General features: G+C 34.3%; 1 protein-coding gene across 1 annotated transcript in view; it reads left to right on the forward strand.

The window, feature by feature from the left end:
* The window catches only part of TUSC3 (tumor suppressor candidate 3), a 105,298-nt gene that overhangs the window by 31,690 nt on the left and 58,568 nt on the right, over nucleotides 1–15,040 (forward strand). Inside the window, exons 2-4 of the mRNA XM_079306752.1 lie at nucleotides 2,382–2,551; nucleotides 11,964–12,081; nucleotides 14,449–14,589. Coding sequence (XP_079162878.1) covers nucleotides 2,382–2,551; nucleotides 11,964–12,081; nucleotides 14,449–14,589 — 429 coding nt within the window. The remainder of the gene's footprint in view (nucleotides 1–2,381; nucleotides 2,552–11,963; nucleotides 12,082–14,448; nucleotides 14,590–15,040) is intronic.

The following is a 15,040-nucleotide window of genomic DNA, read 5'->3' on the forward strand; positions in this document are numbered from 1 at the left end:
TTGAGAACATTATAGTGAATATTGCACAAGAGCTATGTAAAGGATAGAATCAAAAGGAATCAAGACTATTTTTATTGGCAGCTTGCTTCCAAGTAAAACTAGAATTGGGACTTCTTTAAGATTCTTCCATATAACTATATGTTATAGAAGCAAATTATGTAGCACTAATAGAGCTGAATTTTTTCCCTCTCCTTTTATTTTCTTTCTGCCAAGATCGTGCTTTTGCTTTCATGCCCTTAATGCTATTTCATGGGTTTCTTTTCTTTGAACAAGGCCTAATCTAAAAATTATTTGTTTTGCTGTACCAAGTAGGATATTATGCATCATTCCTGTGCTAATATAAGTTGCGTCTTTTTATTAGTTCTCTTTGGTTTATCTTTTTGCTTGAATAAATAAAGCCTTTGGATTACTAGTATCATCCTGTTTAGCTCCTTGTATTTTATTCTGCATTATGGGCTAGAGTGCCTGATGTAAAACAAGTGAATCCTTTGAAATGAACAAAGATTTAATCTTGGCACTGCTAATTGAAGCAAATCTTACAAATGTGTAGACTTCATTTTTATGTAATCTACTTTATGATTCCTTTTAAAGAAAAGAACTTACATAATACCTTCTTGAAGCAAAACCACCAGAAACATACATCTTTCAGAAGAAGAAAAATTATAGTTTGAATCAAATCATTGATAGTCCCATGAAAAACAGAGTTGTATTTATTCTTTCACATTTATGATTACAAATACCAGCTAAACTCGTGAGAACAGGAACAAAAACCTAACGGATTTTTTTTAATAGGGTCAGGTAAGTGTGGGTATTTCAGAACTGTTCATGATCCACATTCATCAGAGTTTCTTTTGGACTCAAGCCTTCTGATGACCTGTGCCGAAAGGGGCTCTGATAATTTTGAAGGTGGAAGTTCTGACAGGCAAAATAAAATTTTTCTTTTACTTTGCAATTCATTCCTTCCTTCCCCTTATCTCTCTCTCTCTACTCTCATTCATTGCATTACTGATTTTTCAAAATGTAACTAGATGACCTAATTTTTCTACTTCATTCAGTTTTTTAAAAAACTCTCAGAAAAGCTACCTTGCTCAGTTGTTGTTGCAGTGTTTGGTTTTTATCCATGCTTTACTTGTCATGCTCTCTTTTCTGAGGGTGTCCCTATTTCAATATATTTTTTAAGCCAGTTTGTTCTACCTTTCCACAGTGGAGCCTAACCAATTTGTAAGTCCTTTCACTAATTTATGTGTATTTTAACAGAGGTTTTGCATATTCAAGTTTTCTGAAGATAGTTTCCTTTTGTTTGGTGTGCCTTCCTCACTTTGTTCCTCTCTGTCTGCCCCCTTCTCTGTCTTCTCACTTTCAGCACTCAGTTTCTGAGTTGTAATATTCCAGTCTTGTCCATTCTTTTTTCAGTTTTTATGTGATACAGGCAGCTTCCATAGGGCCAGTGATCAGGGAGCTGAAGACTTAAGATAGTTTCATTAATCCTGTTAAGGTGTATGCAGTAATCCACATGGTCAGTACAACCTTGCTGAACCTAGGTAAATTGGGAAACTAAACTTTCTTCTGAGCATGTGTGGAATCAGGCTTACTGGATAAGAAACAAACCCTAAATAGGTTTTCATAGGAATATTTAGATAAAGAGGGCTGTCTTTTAGTATGTCTTATAGCTTGGTTTTAAATCATTCATATGATGGAATGCTTTCAAGCAAAAGACAATACATAAGCAGATTTTTCTTATGCAATGGTAGTTCAAACAAAATATTTTGAGCTTCTTAGTCTTGAGATCAGCTTGAAACTTTGGTCTCATAATGGAATGTACCTAGATGAGTTTATATGACAGTGCAGTGTTGTCTGTAGCAAAATATGAAACTTGCATGGATTTAAATTCAGTATGATACATTTGTAAGAAATTCTAAACATAGTAACTATTTCTTTCTGTATATGTTTTTCTTTCATCTTTATGCTCAAGTGACTGACAATATCCTACTGTGATTTTTTACTAAATAGAATAAGTACAAAATAAGGCTGCATTTTTTAAAACTTCAGTTTTTTAAATGGAATAAATGATTGCTGTACTGGTAACTTGTATTTAGGCAGTGATTCTTACTTGATTCCTTTGCCTTTAGTAGCAACCTGTTTGATTTTATTTTATGTATTCTTTCTGTTGAACATCACATTGAGTTATTCTTTGAAATGCTTAAAATCTCATTGTCTGTAAGAAAGACTAAATTATGCTATAAGCTAAACTCTGCTATGTGCAGCTATATATAACTTCTGTCTTGAGCCCAGAGGAGTTTGGAGGTTGCAAACACAGAATATAGGTACAAAACACTTAAATTTTAAGTTTAAACATTGCTCATGCTTGTCCTCAATTATAGAATCTTTTGGCTGAGAAAGTGGAACAGCTGATGGAGTGGAGCTCAAGGCGTTCGGTCATCCGCATGAATGGAGATAAATTCCGAAGATTTGTGAAGGCTCCACCTCGGAACTACTCTGTGGTAGTGATGTTCACTGCTCTCCAGCCACAGAGGCAATGCTCTGTTTGCAGGTAATTTATACCTTAGTGACCTTTCTCATCTTCCTTACGTCTGTTTTCAAGTGAATGTTGGAATCAATGTGCAATACACTGAGTAGGGTTGTTCTTTGCATGGGATAGATGCTCACTAATCAACAGACTGATGTGCATATTATAGCATCTTTTCAGCTGCATTTAATCTATATGTCACATTTTAGAATTCTTCCAGGTTTTGTTTTTTTGTTAAATTACATTTGAATAAAATGTACTGAGGAAGACTTTCTCTATATCAGCTTTATTTTATTATCAGTTAACCATGATCTTTCCAAAGACATTTTGTGACAAAAGTGATTCATTACCATTTAATAATATGACACTTCACTGATTTCTTCAGTTAAGAGATGCCCAAGATGCTCATGCAGATGTGACTTACCCTCTGATTTCACAGCTTTGAATAGTTCTTACATGCAAGCACATTTTTCCATGAGGTCATAGGTTTTGTGGAGTAATGTCTGTGGCAGCAATTTGGTGTGTTCTGGTAGCTCCATTCTGAATATGTATTATAGTGCCTCTGGTAGTCTTCTAAGTAAAGGATCTCTCTCTGCAAGTTCCTAGTGCAATAAATTAATCCAAAAATGACTAATGATAGGGAAATAGGGCCAAGGCACTGAAAGGTAGTCATGCACTTAATTACCTCACTAAATCAGAAACTGTGCTAATAAAACCTTCTTCAGCCAAAATATGCATTAGAAATTACTGTGTTTAGCAATAAATGGGATTATTGAGCAGGGAGCTCTAAACAGTATTTAAATAGGCAGCAAAATTATTTTGTAGAACTATGAAAAATGTAGGCTGTATAGGAGGTAATACTATTTCTTGTTTTTAAATATATGTATTTAAACTATATAGGAAGTTGATAAATGTAACAGCGTGTAAGATTTCTAATGTGATGTAATGTGACATTTACAACTGAAACTTTGACTTGGGTATCTGTAATCGTATAAGGTTTTTATTAGGTTTTTGGTTTTTATATATTAATTTTCTGTCATTGAAGGCAGTTGGTCAGTTTTGAGGTAGAGTATATAAATTGTCTTTGCACTTCACTCTCCATATATGAACTGTGAAGCTGAAAAATTAGGTACAGAAGTTCTGCCACATTCTTAAGTGAAATGAATTTTAAGTTCAGCACTTTTTTTGCTGTTGTTTCTTCTTTATGTTGCTGGAACTCAGCTTCAGGATATGATACAGGAGTTGAAAGTTTACTGTGTTATTTTATATCATTCCTTATTTACTGATTGGGTAAAGCTACAGGAGATGCACCAAGTTTAGCTTTATAAGGTTCATGGTATTTATCATTAAAATGGCCATGGCAAATTCTTCCCCTGTTATACATGCAGGTCTTTTGTGGGGCAAGTTAAAAAACATAAATATTGCTGTTATTAAGGAAGTTAATTTTGCTTGCAGCTGTATACTGTTCACTGTACCGAAAAAGAGCTTGTAAACTTCTTAGAAAAGATCAGACTAGATATCTTGTACAGAAGCAACTGAAAATCTTCATGCATAAAATGAAGGAAAAATCAGTATACTACTTTCAGTTAGGTTTGTTTAAATAATTGTGAAGTTGCAATCCACTTGTTCATGTGAAATAAAAGGAATTTAGTGAGGTTGATCATACTGCACATAAAACCATTTTCAGGAAAATCGACATTTTCAAATCAATGGCTAATTAATGGACAAGAGTGCTGAGAGGATATATAGTTCTGAAATGCATGCATTACTTGATTGTTAGCTATTCACTAGCTGCTTTGCCTAAAGGAAAAGTAGATTTTTTAACTTCATCTGTAATGTTCTGTGAAGATGTTCTTGTCCAAGATTTAAGTTTACTGCTACTTGTCAAAATATTTTTTGAATAATTGCATAAAAAATTAATGTAATATTTCAAATACGAAAAATCATCTAGTCTGAAATCTGAAATTTTTGAGTAACTTTGTCACAAGTTTCCTCCTTAAAAATTGAGTGTGGTTGGTTTATGCATGTGCTGTTTTCACGTGGAAGGGGGGAGGAATGGAGCTGCCTGAGGGAAAGGTGCACGGGGCCAGGGAGTGGAGGGGCTGTCCCCTCTCTGGGAGCTTCCCCTGTGGGATGCGGGGACCAGTCAGAGGCTGGTTTGGTGTTGGCATCCCAGGTGGCCAATGAGAGAGTTGTTTTATTTTCATAAATCACATTGGTGGGGGGTGGGCCGCTCTCTTTCGGCTCCCGGCCTCCCTGGAGGTGCGGTGGCCTCTGGCCGGGCCTGGCTCTACGGGGCTCAGCTCGGCTCAGCTCCTCTCTCCACGTGGCGTGACCGAGCAGGGGGCAATGGGGAGCCACCAAAGGCTCTCCCCCTGCTCCCCATTCTGAGAAGAACGGCCCCAGATGATCCATGTGGCTCAGAGTTTTTCCAGCAGTGGCCTGGCCCGGCTTCTTCATGTCCTGGATGCAACTTTAACCCTTTTAATGCCTGGATAAGACTCTCGCTCTCCTGAGCTCCCCTGAATGAGATGAAATAAAGCATGGCGACTACAGAAGTCAGCGGAATGACGATAAAGCTCCTGATGGGAAGAGATTGAAAAGATGCAACTGATGAGTAGTTGAAAACCTTTTTTGTGGGTCTATAAGGGGACTGTGACTTCACTAAAATTCCTTTAAAATGTGAAATATACTTGGGGAGGTTTAAGTGCTTGAAAAGAAGACCTTTTTGCTTTGAGGAAATGGGGCTCTCTGTTTTGGGACTGGAAATATGGACAGAGACACTTAATAGAAAAAGAGATGAAGAGAATTTTATTTTTCAGCAGCCTTCCTTTAAAAGTGGTACCCCTAGTGTGTAACATAACCCATAGCACAGCTCTGGAAGGACTGTGGAGATTGCGGGGGGAGTCATAATCTGCAATATTTTCCCAGGCGGATGTAGACTGTGGAAGTGAAACACTCCCTAAGCCTAAAACAAAAAAGAGACTTTTTTCTCTAGAGTGAACTGAAATGATTATTTAAGTAGATAACTGTATGTTGTTGTTAAGAAATGTGGAATGAAGGAAGGGGGGAGGAGGGAATACTCTGGAAAACTTATTCTGAATTCCTTTTGTGTTATTAATAAATTTCTTCTTATATCCTTTTAAGTTTTAAGTCTGTCTTGTCTCTGCTCCTAAATCCTATCTCTAAAAGAAATTAAATATATTAAAATTGGCAAAACTCAAGTCACACCGTGACAATGCACCAAAAGACTATTAAAAAACCTTATCTTTTCCTTTTGGTGTCTAGATTTGACACTTCTGTATTTTATCTTTTTATCATATATGTGGAAAGCTGACCAAATTTGTCTCAGACAATTTAAGGATTTTCTGTGCAGCAAGGAGGATGTTACAACATCAGTCACACAAATCACGATTTGTGCAGGTGTATGCATATCTTATCAACTTAGTGTTAAAATGCCACATACAAAGAAGTCCTTGGGACTCTAGATATTTAAAGGTTTTGTATGTAAAAATAGCCCTTCAGTCAATCCTGTCTGAATAAATCTAGTCCTAACACATGAAGGCTTCTGAAAAACAGCAGCTGTGTATACATATTAGTAGAGCCTCTAGTCATGCTTCTAGATTTTTTTCAAAGAAATTTTGTCTTTATTCAAAAGCAGAATTTGGAGCTCTTTCATCTAGCTTTGTGGACAAACAAGTTCCAATTTTCTGATCTAAAAGAGTTTTGAAAGCTATCTGATGCCTTCACAACTATATTAGTAGTAGCATAAATGTCAGTTTTCCTGTTGTCCCAGTTATTTAAGTTCAATATGACATAGCTGGTGTTGGGAAATGAAGTAAGAATAATTGATTAGATATTCAACGTGGTCTTGAATGGGGATGGAATGTGTTTCTAATGGCTTAGGATGGCATTTTTCATGCATGTTTGGAAATGTGTTTGATTAAACTGTTCTAGTTCCAGTAAATTAAACTTAGTTAGTTTTAATTGATTTACCTGTTACTGCTGCTCCTGGTGTATACATTCTTCAACAAAACATTGGAAGCAGATACGAAAAGGCCCTTTAATGCACCATAATGAGGAATCAGTTTGAATGAGCAGTCAGAAATAATCTCACTCTAAATAGTGACTCCTTGGAATGTAAGACTAGCTTCCTTTTCCTTTTGTCCTCACTCAGCTAGGTAGTTTATCTCTGTAACCCACATCAATCACACTACTGAAAAAAATAACTTAGGTATGTAAAAAGGAGAAAAAAACACGGTGACTCCAATGGGAATATTATCACAGATATCAGGGGACTGTTCCTCAGCCTGTACTTTGTATTGCATACAGACAAATGGTAACTACTGGACTAGCTTGAATGCATTTTTGGGTGAAAATTTGTTGTCGGCTTCTGTGCCTTTCATCTACTTGCATCTCACAATCTGTTTCTTAATTTTATTATCGCTACATTTTTCAAAAATGATCAGCACCTTTTTACCAGTCAGAATTCAGTGAACCCCCCTACCTCGATTATTAGTGTTTTGATTTTCAGCTGCAAAAGGGCTTTAGCTCAAGCCTGCTGATGCTGACTGCTCCTCTGCATCTTCCATTGTTGTGATTAACTCCTTCTTTTTTTGTTTGTTGTTGTACCATCTGACCACTCCACAAAAACATTATATGAAGTCTTTTAGTTTGCTTTCTAAGCTCTGCTTCTCTCATCTGACTGGCATAAGCAACCATCTCTGCTTTGAATACATGTTCACATTTTTTGTCTGGTTCATTTTTCAAATTCATTCCTGGGATATTTTCATTTAGAAAGGGATATCTGGGTCAGAGGAATGAGACTGGTCACTTGAGGATTTCCCCAGCAGCTGGAGCCCATCAAAAGATGCATATTTTGTGTTGATTTTTTTCTTAGTGTTCCTTGAAAAGATGAGAGCACTTTCAGAGGCTAAAGATGCTGAGTTTCAATGGGTAGTCTCTATACTTTGACCTGTGCCACTGGTTGTAAATTAGACATACATGTCTCTCTGTGAATTTACAGCTACTTGAAACAAGCAAGAGGATTTATGAAGAAAAAAGACAGAAGTGGCTGGTAATGGAGAGGAGTTTGGGTAGCCTGTAATTTTCATCAACCCTATGTTGATGATACTATTGCATTTTTAAAAGTGTCGTAAGTTTTGTTATACTGAAACAAACACTGATAAGCTGAAGTATGTATATAAATACATGTGTGTGTATAAATGTATATGTAAGATGTATATAGAAAAAAATATATAAGACATCAGGGAGATTGGTTCATTTTTCAGGCCGGGCACATGTTTTCTAAAGACTGCTTTGGTTTAATTTGAGTGACAGGACGGAACTCTGTTAGAAATTATTAATAACATATTTCAAAACAAGCTTGTAGTTACTGCAGAAAGCATGCTGCAGAATGAGCTCAAAGTAAACTCTTTTTGAAGTTATGCTTCCTTGCAGAATTATCTATATGGTAATTTATAATACAGCATTCAGTTTGTGTTTTTTAAGTTTTCAGCTTAATGTTGTAGTATGTTGTTTTTTAAAGGGCAGTGAATGTGACTTCTGTTGACACTGTGCGTAGAAGTAAATGGCAAAATACATAAGAAGAGATTCCAAATACTTTCATTAGCATCTACCCAATCAATGAGACCTCAAAGAGGAGGTTTTCAAATTCTGAAAAAAGAGGAATTTTTTTTCCCTGCATAAAAATAAAATCTCAGAAGAGAGATGTTTTCAAGTAGCTGATGCAAGAATAGGTCAACAGCAAAAAGAATTGTGACAGTCAAGGAGCATCATCAGAAAGAAGAAACGGGATCCAATGTCTTTCAGTTTTTTGCTGGCTGGTAAAGAGCAGATAATGAGAAAATTGTTGACTTGTAGTGAAAGGGAATTACCATTTGAACTTTTGTTAAAGAAGGAACAGGAAATTTGGAATGAGCTGTTGAAAGTTCTACAATTGCTTTTCCTGTGCACTTCAGATAGAAGCATTGGTGAGTCCTGCTTTAAAAGGCAGTAATTTTATACTTGGATCGTAAGGGATTCCTTATTCTTCCTGAGATCACATTTTTTTATTCTTTTACTTTGCAACCTCTACCAAAGAGGACCTCGTTGCTTCTTTTCGTCTGCAGAATATTGAAAATTTCATGGGATGCTGTAAATAGAATAGCATGGATTTTAGCTTGTTTTCCCCTTTTATAGATACCTAGGTTGCAAAACCTTTATGGTTTTCAATGAGTGTTAGTACTCTCTGTTGAGTTTCGTGAATTTTCTGGACACATTTGTAGATTTTTAAGTGCTTTTCATCACGACATTATGACTCATCCTAAACAAAATCAAACAAGCTTTCTGAATTTATTGTCTTCTTGACTCTGAGATGATGTCAAAATATGCATTTAGACCCTTGTTCCTTTAGTTTTGGGGAACACTATTCCAAATAAAAGGCAAAAGTTGTATTGGAAGTAAATTGCAGCACTGATCTCTGTTTACTTTAAACAGGTGTATAAGAATGTGTAAGTAACCTGGTGCATTCTGTGACAACTGTACATTTTTAAACATTGTACATAGTGTGCCAGAAAAATATGCTTCACTGCTTTCTTTCTCAAATAATTCCATGCTCTTTTATTCTTTTCCTAATAGCGTGTTTTGCTTACTGTAATGTCAGACCAATAGAATAAAATTAATCTCATTAAATATAGCTCAAGTTATATAAATCTGATTAACTGCTAACTGATTAACACACACATAATTAATCTTTTTAAATAAAAGTTTTAATTTTAATATTTCATGAGCACCTCTTGCATAATGGAAGAATTTCTGTAGAGCATATGCTTAGCAGCTTACTTTCCAGTATATTGAATTTTCTGAGTAAATCTAATAGTAGCATTCCCTTTTGATCTGGCCACTATTTTCTGGCAGCTGGTCAATATTACTGTTGTTGTTGCTAGCTCCTGTGTTGCTATTATGATGAAATTCTAAAGGTGACTGTAACAGCAATAACATTCAAATCTTCTCCATCTATCAAAAAATCCTGTCAAGGAAATGAGCAGTGCTGACATTATATTCTCTTGAGTTCAGAAGGGTAGTTCTTTGCTTTTATGTCTATAGATTTTTGCATAACTATTATAGTAATTTTGTATAATTAACAACCTAGAAACAAGCTGATAAAGTGGGTGTGAAGTAATGGTAGAGACAGGTAGATAAAAACTGGACAGTTGATATTGTCAAGTTGATAATTAAAGACAATTTTTTCAGTCAAGTGCTTATGATTTTTACTGTTATTGTGTCTGAAAAGGAATGAACCAGTGCTACAGAGATACTAATGTTATTCTATCAGAAATTTATCAATTGGGAATTGTATAGTAGTGTGTAGGATGATCTTCATTTCTGTGTATGTGATAATCCTTTAACTATTCCTGCTGCTTCTTGTTTCATTCTTCTCCACACCCTTCCAGAGCTGGTGTGAGGATGCATCATAGAATGATTTGCTGTTTTCAGAGTGAGGAAGCAATTGTGCTTTGAGTCTGTTACAAAAAATGCAGCCTTTTGCAAAATAATGCTTTAAATGTTACCCATTAATTCAAAATAGTTTAAAGATGTAAAATACATGGAGATCAATGGGAACAAGAGTCCTCTCAAATAGTGGGGCCATAAGTTGAGTCTCTGAATTTCCTAGAAATAATTTCATGACAAGTGAAAGGCAGATAAAGAAGAATGGTGGCATCAATTGGAACTGATTTTCATCTTGTTCTTATAATAAAAATGGTTCAGCTTAAATATAGCAGGTTTAACAGAACAGTGCACTATGGATATTGCTTAAGATTTTACAGTATTCCTTTGATGTTGTCTGACTGCCCTCTTCAGGATGACAATGAATATGTTGGTCTGCTTAGTGATGATATCTGTTTCTAGAAGTAACCAATCTAATGTCTCAGTTGCTTCTTTTCTTTTTTTAAATGCAAACTGCCCATTGAGTAGGGTGTTAAGTAGCAAATTTTGCCGAGTCAGGTAATAAGGGTGAAAGTTGACTTTTATTGTGCTTCATGTTATTTAATTCTTTGTGAGAGTAAGTGATCATCAATTTTTGTTTTAACTCTTAGCATTTTAAGATTTTTTTTTCATTTTACTTAATACTCCACAACTGTGCTGAAGTTTATGTGTAATATATTTCATGTCTAAGATTGATCTCAGTTATGGAGAAATGGGGAAGGTCTTATGATATCTGTGAACCTGTAATGCTCTTCCCCTTCTTTGTTCTCTCTTAAATATGTTCAATGCAGAGTTTCTCTTGCAGCAAACAGATTTTTGCATTTACAACTTTTAAATAGTTCTGCACTGTGAAAAACACTGAACTGTTTTTCTAGAAACACTGTTTTGAGAAAAGCAGCAGAACACATTTATTTATACTACTTCTGTATTTTACCATATGCAAAGATGAGTTGTCAAGTGGTAAAACCCTGGTTTGGACTCTACAGTTGATGTGATTAAACAGTAATGCAGAAATTAGCAAAGGAGTCTGTCTAAATCAGAAAGTACTGCAAGCATTCCTTATTATTTTTTCCCCCACTGAATTTTTCTTAGTATAGATGTGTCCTGTGGAATAACCTGTGCTTTTATGGCACTCTTTTTAGAGGATGTTTCTGCTAATATTATTCTCCTGGAATTCCCTTTGTCTTTCACTTTGTTTTAGTGAAGTAAGGGCAAAGTTGTTTGTTGTGGTTTGTGTTCTCTTTGGGTTTTTTGGTGGGTTTTTGGTCTGTTGGTTGATTACTTTTTTGTTTGTGTTTGTTATTTTATTTAGGAGGATATTTAGTACCAAATCGCCTTCAAATGCTGAAAAGATTATATGTTGTACCACATTTAAAACAGCTTTTAGAGAAATAATTGGGAGTTTATTATAGTGCTTACAATCCTACTTTTTATTCAGTTAGGATCATTTCCCCAGTGCTTAGCAGTTTCTTTGGCTCTCCTATGGCTCAGCTATTTTAGGAACACACTACTTTCACAGTTGTGTGTTATTTGTCCCCTAGTTTCAGAATTCGTAATGCATAGCTGTTTCTAACAAGTATATCCTGATAGCACACTCAAGGGCCACATAAGCATCTCCTTGCATGGATCTGTTAGCAGATTTATTTGATACTTGCCACTCAGACCAGTTCTGTTTGCTGAGACTTTTAAATATGGAAAACATCCCTTCCTCTTAATATCATCTTGAGATTTCTCTTGTATAGTTTAACTTAACACACGTCTAATTTTGGAGATGACAAGTTTGAAGCAAAAACGTGCATAATGAGCTGTAACTTTTTAAATTGATAGTGTGGATGTGGAGAATGATACTGTAAATGTAATTCATCTAACCTTTGCAGCTGATTATAGGATTTTTTTTTTTTACAAGTGAATGGCACATGGATATACATTTGTTTCTTTTCCTTAACAGGCAAGCTAATGAGGAATATCAAGTGCTGGCTAATTCATGGCGCTATTCATCTGCTTTTTCAAACAAACTGTTTTTCACAATAGTGGATTATGATGAAGGGGCAGATGTTTTTCAGCAGGTAAATGTTGAATAATGTAAAGCATTGTTAATTTTTTAGAAGTACATGTCAATTTGTCAAGTAATACAAGATGAATTTTTTCCTATATGTAGGTGTACACTGTTTTGTGTACAATTTCCTTCTGGTTAAAAACACAGCAGTTTTTGTGACATCAGTGAGTAACCACTTTTAGTATTGTCCAAATGTAGTTTATAATCTTTGTTTATAGATTGCATTATATATGCATATATATATATTTATTCATATATGTATATGCAACTTTTTTCCTAAGCAATTGTTTAGGCCATTTGTAGAAATAAACACATTGTAAGTAACGTTTTCATTTAAAGATTTCTTTTATTTTCTCTTTAGAGAAAAAAGGGTACTTTAGTAAAATAGCCTTTTAATTGCTTTTATGTAATAAAATATTCTTCAGCTTCAGTAATATTTAGTCTGAAAGATCTTCAGGGAAAAGAGAAGCAATTATTTTACATTTTATTTGTTGGCTATGAAGAGAAAGTTGGAGAATAGTTCTGCTCTGAAATTGAGAAGTCAAGGAAAAAAGCATCCCTTGAAAATGAATACTAAATGCTGACATGCTTATCTTTGATATTTTTCCATTGATTATAGCTAAAATTGTAGATTAGGAGAAGTGAAAAATTTTGAAGTTATCTGTTTATTTTAAATAGCTTTTGGTGAAGTGTATGACTTAAAATGTTCAGGGGAAAAGATTATTATGTATTTTTAAAATACTTGCTTTAAAAAGTTTAAATAGTGGGTTTAATAAATATTTTTGCTTCCAGTTGAAGTAATAGAATGCATTGTGTAAAAAATGGTTATTGATGGCTTAAGATTTTTCTTTAAAATTAAAGATTTTTTTGATGTAACCATTAAAGGCTAAATAAACTATAGACTGTATAGACTGTAGAACATTATATATGTTGTAACCTGCATGGTTATAATAATACGAAGTATTTTGTTTTATCTTGCCTTAAGCCAATCAACACGTTAGAAGAGTCCAGTTCAACTTATTCATTGTGTAAAAAGGCACAAATTCAGTTTATGTCAAATGGTATGCATTTAAAGTCATGTTTACATTTAGACAAAGTTAGGCATAAATATATGAGGTTTTTTTAAGAAACAGAAGACTCTATAAGAAGTTATATATATAAGAATAAGTTACTCTATAAGAATAATGACTAAGGCTAATGACTATGTTAAGATGGATTTGAGGGAAATGCAGTTCTGATTTTACATTAATGTGTGCAAACTCATGTAATACTGATGCCATAGCAAATCCCCCCAAAAGTAATGTGGTTTTTATTTTGGCAGTATTTGCCATGTTTATAGAGAAGTGATAAAGCAGTTCTAGATCAGCTGTCTCCAACCTCTGTCTGAATGATTCTGTATCTTATAAAATATTTTATTTAACTATTTCACAATGTGTGTTGTAGCCTGTCTTGGAATATTTTTTATTTTCAAATAATTTCAGTCAAGAAGAGGGCTATTTTTTTGCTTAGATAGAAAATAATTTAATAGTTGGTAATATCTATTGATAAATTCAGTTCTGTACTTAATTCAATATAAATTTTTACTAATGTGGTGTGAAATTAATTTTTCAGGAAGTAAACATGCATACTTCTTTATTTAAAGAGCTCAATATTGCATCACCTTTCAGCATTACCCCTGATTTGGTTCATGTTAATTTTCATTTTTTCAAGTGCTTTATTGCATGATTTCAGAGATGACCTGAATACAGAGGAATTTCCTATAGTGAAATTACATTTTGTTATATCACCTTGCAAAGCTGAAGTAAAAATTTCAAGTAGCAAATGTATATGTAGATCTATTTGTATATCACTTTTGAGGATTTTATAATATACTGGGAATAGTTCCAATGGTGTAAACACATGAATTAACAGTAATTTCTAGGGCAAGTTACGTAGTTTTAGTTAATTATCTACTCCTTTTTGGATTCAAGAAAACCTAGTCACTAGTGGTTAGGCTCTTGTAGCCAAACAATGTCAAGCTACTTTCCTCCCTTAGAATTATATTTTAATATATTTTAATAGATTGGTTGTGTGCAGGATCTCTGTTTTACCAGTTACAGGAAAGGTCTTAGTGTGTATGAGAACTTAAAAGCATAAGGTACTTTTATATAGAAAAGCTTGGGGAAGAAACATTCTAAATAAACATCCTGAAGAATCTACTAGAAGAAATATTCTGAGCACTCTTGGAGCATATATGAGGATGTTTCAAAAAATGTGATCTGTGGAGTCAAGTGATATTCTTATGCTAATTAGATTTGTGTTATTGAGGATGCTGTGGTGTTATATTTTGAGGATAGAGTTGCTAATATTTTTCCTGCTGTTTTTCCTGGTTTTGTAGCTGAATATGAACTCTGCTCCGACTTTCATGCATTTTCCTCCGAAGGGCAAACCCAAGAGAGCTGACACATTTGACCTGCAGCGAATCGGATTTGCAGCTGAACAGCTAGCTAAATGGATAGCTGACAGAACAGATGTTCATGTAAGTCTTTCAGCAATTTTAAAAGTTGAAGGCAAATGTATCTCTGTGGTTTGAGACAGATTGATGATAAATTCCATCTTTATAATTTTCTTTGTCAAGTGAGGAGTCTACAACACATTAAAAAAATAACATTTTTGGTACTTGTGAGAACTTCTGCTGTCTGCAGATTATATTCCATTCTTGCTTTGTTAAATTTTATGTAGTCTAATTCTGGATAAAAACAAGCAGTAATAATTAGTTGTTAAAAATAAAATGTGCTTTGCAAAACTGTATACAAAACACTTAGATTTGAAGGTAGCTGCTTTTAGTTCAGACACAACCTGCAAATCTGTCGAAGAAATAATGTTTCAGAGTTGCATGGTCCAAAATTGAGCATTAATTTTATCATAGGATGTGCTAATTAAAGAAAGTACTATTTTTTCTTATTAAAGTATATTTAGACACTAGTCTT

This window comes from Erithacus rubecula (genome assembly GCF_903797595.1).
Source record: "Erithacus rubecula genome assembly, chromosome: 5".
Taxonomy (NCBI): domain Eukaryota; kingdom Metazoa; phylum Chordata; class Aves; order Passeriformes; family Muscicapidae; genus Erithacus; species Erithacus rubecula.